Here is an 8378-nt window from a genome sequence, read left to right as displayed (position 1 = left end):
ACTGGGAGCTCCTAAAAATCAAACACTTATGCTCATCAAAAGACTTCACCAAAAGAGTAAAAAGACAACCTACAGACTGGGAAAAAATTTTTGGCTACAACAAATCCGATCAGGGTCTAATGTCTAAAATCTACAAGGTACTGCAAAACCTCAACAACGAAAAGACAACCCAGTTAAAAAATGGGCTAGGGATATGAACAGACATTTCACCAAAGAAGACAGTCAGGTGGCTAACAAACACATGAGGAAATGCTCATGATCATTAGCCATTAGAGAAATGCAAATGAAAACTATAACGAGATACCATCTCAGCCCAGCAAGGCTTGCATGAATCCAAAAAGCACAAAATAATGAATGTTGGAGAGGTTGTGGAGAGACTGGAACACTTAATACAGTGCTGGTGAAAATGTAAAATGGTACAGCCTCTGTGGAAATTGATTTGGCACTTCCTTAAAATGCTAGAAATGGAAGTATCATACCATCCAGCAATCCCACTCCTTGGAATATATCCTAGAGAAATAAGAGCCGTCACACGAATAGATATATACACACCCATGTTCATTGTAGCACTGTTCACAATAGGAAAATGATGGAAACAACCTCGGTGCCCATCAGCGGATGAATGAATAAACAAACTATTGTATATTCACAGAATGGAATACTACTCAACGATAAAGATCACTGATGAATGTTCAAAACATCTCATAACATGGATGAATCTGGAAGACATTATGCTGAGTGAAATTAGTCGCAAAAGGGCAAATATTGTATGAGACTACTATTGTAAGAACTCATGAAAAGGTTTAAACACAGAAGAAAACATTTCTTGATGGTTACGAGGGTGGGGAGGGAGGGAGAGGGGTACTTACTAACTAGATAGTAGATAAGTATTACCTTAGGTGAAGGGAAGGACAGCACACACTACAGGGGAAGTCAGCACAACTGGCCTAAACCAAAGCTAAGATATTTCCTGAATACAACCAAACAGTTTGACAGACAGAGTAGCAGGGGTGGGGGTCTGGGGACCATGCTTTCAGGGGACATCTAGGTCATTTGGCATAACGAAGTTTATTAAGAAAATGTTCTGCACCCCATTTTGGTGAGTGGCATCTGGGGTCTTAATAGCTAGTGACCTGCATCTAAGATGGAGCAAAGGAGAATGAAGAACACCGAAGACACAAGGAAAATATTAGCCCAAGAGACTAAAGGGTCGCATAAACCAGAGACTCCATCAGCCTGAGACCAGAACTAGATCGTGCTTGGCTGCCACCAATGACTGCCCTGGCAGGGAACACAACAGAGAGTCTTTGACGGAGCAGGATAAAAGTGGGGTGCAGAACTCAAATTCTAGTAAGAAGACTAGACTTAATGGTCTAACTGAAACTGGAAGGACCCCAGAAGACATGGTCCCTGGACACTCTGTTAGCCCAGAACTGAAACCATTCCCGAAGCCAACTCTTTAGACAAAGATTAGACTGGACTATATGACATAAAATGATACTCGTGAAGAGAGTGCTTCTTAGCTCAAGTAGATACATGAGACTAAATGGGCCGCTCCTGTCCAGAGGTGAGACGAGAAGGCAAAAAGGGACAGGAGCTGGTTGAATATACACAGGAAATCCGGGGTGGAAAGGAGGAGTGTACTGTCACATTACAGGCAGAGCAACTAGGGTCACATAACATTGTGTGTATAAATTTTTTATGAGAAACTAACTCGAATTGTAAACTTGCACTTGAAGCACAACAAGAAAAAGAAAAGGAAAAAGAACATTTTCAGAATCCCAGAAGGTAATCTGGAGCCCTGGTGGCACAGTGATTATGAGCTCAGGCAGCTAACCAAAAGGTCAGCAGTTTGAATCCACCAGCCACTCCTTGGAAACCAGTAGAGTCGCTAGAAGTCGGAATCGACTCGAGGGCAACGGATTTTTAAGGATAATCCAACTACCTTGAGAAGTGGCTTTTCTATGAGAAAATGTTCTGTGTTCCAAACAACTGGCTACTTTGGAACTTTAAGGAACACAACCTTTTTGTAAGGTGGGGTGCTGCTATATTTAACTATGTCACTCAGCTAAAAGTTCAAATTTAAAATCTGGTAGAATAATAATGGAAATAAAAAGTAAACTATCAAGTGAATAGAACTTGATCTAGTAAAGTCAAAGTAGACTTACGAAAAGACTAAGATTCGAATTGTGATTTTTTTTCTTAGAAAATCTGTGATGATTATGTTTTGATACATTCTAGTAGGTTTTCGTTATGTTCAGAGGTGTTATCAAAATGTGAAAAACATTTTAATAAGCTCTGAGTATGCTTTTTTTCCCCTTTGGAAAAGTTCAGAGGCCTGAAGTTAGTACTGCTTTTTTTTCACTGCATTTCTAGTCTGACTTAATTCTTGCTGTCTCCTAGGCTAAGTAGTACATTGGAAGCCTGTCACACCTACCTTTTTAATTAACTTTATTATAAGGAATCTCTATTTTAGTAGGAATCTAAAACCCGGGAATCTCCCTCACACAGAAAATCAGAAAAACATGGGAGACCAGAGCCACCATATTTGAAGCCAGCACACAGATTTGTTGTTATAACTATGGTGACTGTAATCATAATAAGAACACAAAAGAACTGCAAATATTAGTAAGAGTAATAAAGAAAACAAGGAAGGGTTCCTTGTGGCTACTGCTACTCTGGAACTGGTCTCTGTAGCAAAAACTGGTCAGCAGTACTTGGAGGGTAGCTCCGATTTGAAGGAGATAAGAGCCTGTCTTTCTACACAGCAGCCCTCCCAAATGTGGTGTGTGTGTGCCTAGGTACGCTTACATTCGCAGATGTGCACATACACATACATAAAATACAAGTAATTATTTCATCTCCTTTACATATCCTTGTAAAGAAAAGTATAGGGTAAAAGCAATTTAGTTCTACCAGCAGAATATTTTGTGTGACAAAGCTGGCAGTTCTGGTTGATTACACTCCTTCTTAAGAGCTGGTTTTCTTTCCTGTATTAACCATGAGTAAGCCATGAGGATCGTTGCTTGAAATTTGATATATCTGAATTTATAGACTAATGACAGTATAGACAGTAGATTGTTATTTTTATCTACCTTTTCCAGTGGATGACTATCAGTTTTTCTACTTACTGATCTCTGATACTTGGCTAATCAAAGAAAGTTAAAATCGTCAGTTTTGTTTTAGTGTTCAGTCTACCTCACTCAAGGTTGGTTGGTTTGTTTTTTTAATTGGAAATGGGTAGTCTGTGCTATATTTGATGATAATGTTATTAGTAAGAATGTTGATTCACCAGAATATCCCACCAAAGCACCTACACTTCTGACTTGTGGATTATAATAGTTGTAACAGATAACTCACAGAGCAGTAGAAGATCAAATCTTATATATATTTTCTGTCTTTGTGGAAAAGGTCACGTTAGTGTACATTTCTGAATATATTATTGTTCATTCTTGAATGATAATGTTTTTGCTAAGGTTGGTTTCTATGTGTTTATTTTTTCTTTAATGTAGTCCAGCAAAATTAAAAAAGGAAGCAAAGGAGATTGTACTGTTCTGAAGCCTACACTTATGGCAGCTGTTCCAGTGAGTATATGATATAAATATGAACAGAATGATATAAATATGAACAGAAGAGGACCGTTTAAATAATCCATTGCATGCACTTGGACTTTAAAAAAAAAGTAACACTCTTAGATACTTGCTTGTGTGTTTGAAAATAATTTTCCTTCGTTGAAATTATGGCAGATGTGTTCCTTAAAACCTTAGGTGAGTGTTGGGAAAGATGAAATGACAAACTTCTGAAACATATGCCTGCTAGTATTTGCAGACACCTGGAAATTAGGTGATGAAAATAACATAGTTCATATTGTTTTAAGGTGGAATGTACTTGAAAGGTCATCTTGTTTAATCGCTTAACTTTAAAAGTGAGAAAATTGTAGGCCATTTTGAAGAGCTGAGACTGCATACCCCAGGTTCCAGAGCTGGTTAGTGGCAGAGAGCTGAGTCTAGAATCCAAGCCTTTTGACTCTCTTGTGGTGACTGAGAATAACTGTCAGTTTGAGAGAACTCCCAGAGAAAAAGTCTTATTCCAGATATTTGCAATCCTTATGTGAAATACTGCCTTAAAAAAAACCCAATATATTACATTTTATAACCTTGCAATGATAAATTCTGAAATATTTAACAGTATTTCAAACTTGTATAATAAAGTATATTCTAGCGCTTTTATACTTGTAAAAACCCCAGTGGAACTGTATCACTACTGCTTATATTACAATCCCCTTTAAATCTTAATCCAGTATCTTTCACAAAATTATTTTTACACATGGAATGTTTAAGGTCATGAAGTTTTAAGTCCAGGTTTTTCTGAGAGTTACAGATGGAAGATATTTATGGCCTTTTCATTAGCTAATTACAAAATCAAATGAATGACTAAAGAGTTAGAATAGGTCAGAGTAGCCATTGCCTTTTTATTTAGAGATGCTGTAGAAACTGAAAGAAATAGAAAGTTTACAAGCTGAAAGGAAAGGCTTCTAACTAAAAAATAATATAATGATGCTAATATAGTGAGCATAGTGCTTACTATGTTCTTACATAGTTTTTACTGTGTGGTATGTGCTTTAGGTGGATCAGCTCACTCAGTCCTCCTTAAGACTCTAGTAGGTGGGTCCTGTTAGCCCCATTTTTTAAAGAAGAAAATTTGATCACACATTCCATAGGTGATAGAGATAAAACTTGAACTCTGCCAATCTGATTCCAGAGTCTTCTTAACCACTGTGGTATAAACAAACAAGCAGAAAAATCTGTTGCTGTGGAGACAATTCCTGCTCATGGCGACCCCATGTGCTTCAGAGTAACACTGTGTTCCATAGGTTTTCAATGGCTGTAATCTTATGTAGATCACCAGAACTTTCTTCTGCAGCACTGCTGGGTGGATTTGAACTGCCAACCTTTTGGTTAGTAGTACACACACTCCTCACTTGTCATGGATTGAACTGTGTCCCCCAAAAATATGTGTCAACTTGGCTAGGCTATGATTTCCAGTATTGTGTGGTTGTCCACCATTTTGTGATCTGATGTGATTTTCCCATGTGTTGTAAATCCTGTCTCTAATGAGGTGGGATTAGCAGCAGTTATGTTAATGAGGCAGAACTCAATCTACAAGATTAGGTTGTGTCTTAAGTCAGTCTCTTTTGAGATATCAAAGAAAGAAGTGAAAAGAGAGACAGGTGGCCCTCATACCACCAAGAGTGAAGAACCAGGAGAATAGCATGTCCTTTGGACCTGGGGTCCCTGCCGGAGAAGCTCCTAGACCAGGGGAAGATTGATGACAAGGACCTTCCCCCAGAGCCAACAGAGAGAGAAAGCCTTCCCCTGGAACTGTCACCCTAAATTCAGACTTCTAGCCTCCTAGACTGTGAGAGAAGAAATTTCTCTTTGTTAAAGCCACTCCCTTGTGATATTTCTGTTATAGCAGCACTAGATAACTAAGACACTTGTTGACGTGGTTAGTTTCCAAAGATCAGGTCATTATACAAAAATCGGCGTTCTGCAAAAATGGAGGATTCTTTTTCTGTTTTGAGACCATCCATTTGTCCGATTTTTTTATTTAGAAAATATGATCTTAGAAATAATAACAGCTAAGATTTACTGATGTGCTCATCACTATGACAGTCCAGTTATGGATTATTCCTCTGTGGAGAAGGAGGCTTGGAGGAGACAAAGCTGGATAAAGCTGGGCTGTGTGACTAGAGAGACCACGCCTAACTACTTCACCTTCCTCCTGTGCTGGGTCAGAGCTTCCCTTGCAGAGCTGCCTTCGGGGCTCCACTCCCATCCCTGCAAGCCCTGTGTTCCTGATCCCAGAGCCTGCTCTGCCCTCCAGGCCTGGTGAGTCATCGAGGCTCGGGGCTCCCTGACAGTGTGCTAGGAGCCTGGCTGCACACCTAACCACACCGAGGCAGAGGCTTCAGGCCCAGTTTGGCTCACTTTGGGATGTCATCAAACTCGCACATATTTCTTCCAAACACCCTCTCTGATGCCTCTTTCTTTCCTCCCTTCCCAGCAAACAGCAATTCTGAACTGCAAGGTCTCAAGCCACATACGACCTGGGAACCCAGAACAGGTGCCCGCTGGCTCAGAGCTGCCTGCTCATATGCCAGGAAGTCGTGGCCACAGAAGAGGCTGGCCCCTAGTGGCAGCTGGATGCAGCGCCACCCCCCCACCAGCAAGAGGGAGCAGAGGGCATCTGGAGACCCCCCCTCGAGGGAGGGGACACTCCCCAGCCATTGCTGCCATGCCCGCCGCCTCGTTAATGTGCAGAATAGACAGTAGATTTTTTACTATTGTCGTAAATGCGAAATGTTGGATAACGAGATAGTCGATAAGTGAGGAACAAGTGTATACTGACTCTATTTAGAATTTTTGTTTTTGAAACAATATATAGGCTTTGCTACCCAAAGTACAGGGCTTCCAGATAAACTGTATCAGAGAGCATAGTTAGAAAAGGGGAAAGGCTAAGGTCTCAAAGAAGTCATGTCTGAATTTCATCTTAAAGGATGAGCAGCAGTTAGCAGAGGTGCTGTTTGCCCTTCATTTGTCTGCCCACTGTCCATTCTCTGCCCTACTTTGTGCCTTGGGAAGCTAACTTCTATGAGAGAATCACCAGGGTTTCCTTTCCTTCATATTTTTGGTTGGATTCAGCCAATTGGAAGTACTCACAAGAGACCAGAGAGCAGGAAAATAGAGGTCTGCAAACTTATTACCTTTGCTCCTTCCTGCAGGGCTGCAATTTTTGGCACTTGCCATGGTGCCTGTTAGTCTTTTTCCCATGGCTACTGACCTCATTCAGGTTCCAGTAACACTGTCCCCTCCTCTTATTCTCTCACGTTTAGGGCTAGTAAATGGTGTCCCATGTTGTTAGTCCCTTGGTTGCTTCGTTAAACCTCACTGGTTCCCTTAACATCTCCCATATCTCTGTAAATAGGCCTTTTAAAAATATATATTTTGGAGGGTGGGGCCAAGATGGCAGAGTATTCAGATGCTTCCGATGGACCCTCTTATAACAAAGACCCAAAAAACAAGTGATTCAATTATATATGGCCATATGGGAGCCCTGAACATCAAAGGCAGAGTTGAGGAACCGGACTGAGTGGCAGGGGGAGGAAGAGATGGTTCGGAGGCAGCGAGGAGTTGGCAGACCTAACCTGGCGAGAGCCTGAGCCCTTCAGGCCTGATCAGCTTGGGGGTGAGCGGTGACGCAGGCAAGCGTCGGTGCTCGGGAGGCTTATTCCACACCAGGAGAGATCCAGCCACTGAGCGTCTACTTGGCCACGCAGAACCAGTGAGAAGCAGCCCTTGACGAAAGATAAGTACTTGCATACGGCTTACCATGCGGATCGAAAATACCCCACTTAGGGAAAAACCTCTTTCCCATTTACCTCCCCACGCCCTGCTCTGCACTGGGTCCTGGACCAGCTTCAGCAATTGCCGAGTCACCTGGGCCAGAAGTAGGATCTGTCACATGCCCGAAGCCATTCTCTCTGCCTGGGAGAGTGAACAAATTAACAAACAGAGGAAAAAAATAAACTGCCAGCTCCCCTAAGCCAGGAACCGAGGGTAGGCACAGCTCCTTTGCCTTCGCACAGGCATGAGGGATCCACGGACTTTGAAGGCCTTTCCCCCTACAAAGACTTGTGTGGGCCCATCTCGACAGCATAGGCCCTCATTACTGCAGTACAACAGTGTATACACCGGAAGTCTAACTTCAACTGTTTCAGCTGTGAAGTGGCAGGTTCTTGACATTTGACACTGCTCTGCCCATTAAGTAGGGTCTTCACCTACCCACATCAGGGCTCTGAGGACTGGTGGCTCCACCCACGCCACCTAACCACCTGTGATGGGGCCCATGAATAAGAGGTGCCCCGCCCAGTCATTACAGCCAACAGCATTAGGGACTCATAGTCTGGCTGCAAAACCCACCCACCTACATGCTCTAGGGAACAAGGACACGCCTTCCTCCTGGACACTTGGGGGCGGCCGTCAGCCCCTTGCCTTGCTCAGAGTGTGTCCCCCTGCTGCAGCTAGATGCCTGTGCCTGCACCAATCACCCATGTCTTTCTATGACTGTAGGTGAGAGCCTACACCACACACTTGGTGGCTATCTACCTGAGCACCTGAGCTGAATCCACACAGGAGGAGTGGGTGGACTCCTGAGCTCACATACCTAGTTACAGATCTAACCACCTGGTGACAGGACATTAGAGCTTCAAAGGTGCCAATAATCAAACTAGCTCATACGAGCAGCCTATTTGGGCATATCAAAACAAAACAAGAAGCTAGGACACAGCAAGCAAACATAAAATAAATAAATATAAT

At 42.3% G+C, this 8378-nt stretch overlaps 1 protein-coding gene across 6 annotated transcripts in view; it reads left to right on the top strand.

Moving 5' to 3' along the window:
• ACSL4 (acyl-CoA synthetase long chain family member 4) overlaps positions 1–8378 on the top strand; it is a 102616-nt gene that overhangs the window by 70651 nt on the left and 23587 nt on the right. For all 6 annotated transcript variants that reach the window (XM_023734463.1, XM_023734462.1, XM_023734465.1 and 3 more), the window contains one exon: positions 3513–3584. In XM_023734463.1, the coding sequence (XP_023590231.1) occupies positions 3513–3584 (72 nt within the window). The remainder of the gene's footprint in view (positions 1–3512; positions 3585–8378) is intronic.

Source organism: Trichechus manatus, unplaced genomic scaffold, assembly GCF_000243295.1.
Source record: "Trichechus manatus latirostris isolate Lorelei unplaced genomic scaffold, TriManLat1.0 scaffold00068, whole genome shotgun sequence".
Classification (NCBI taxonomy): domain Eukaryota; kingdom Metazoa; phylum Chordata; class Mammalia; order Sirenia; family Trichechidae; genus Trichechus; species Trichechus manatus.
Note: the sequence above shows the minus strand (reverse complement) of the source record. Positions and strands in the feature narration are given on the sequence as shown.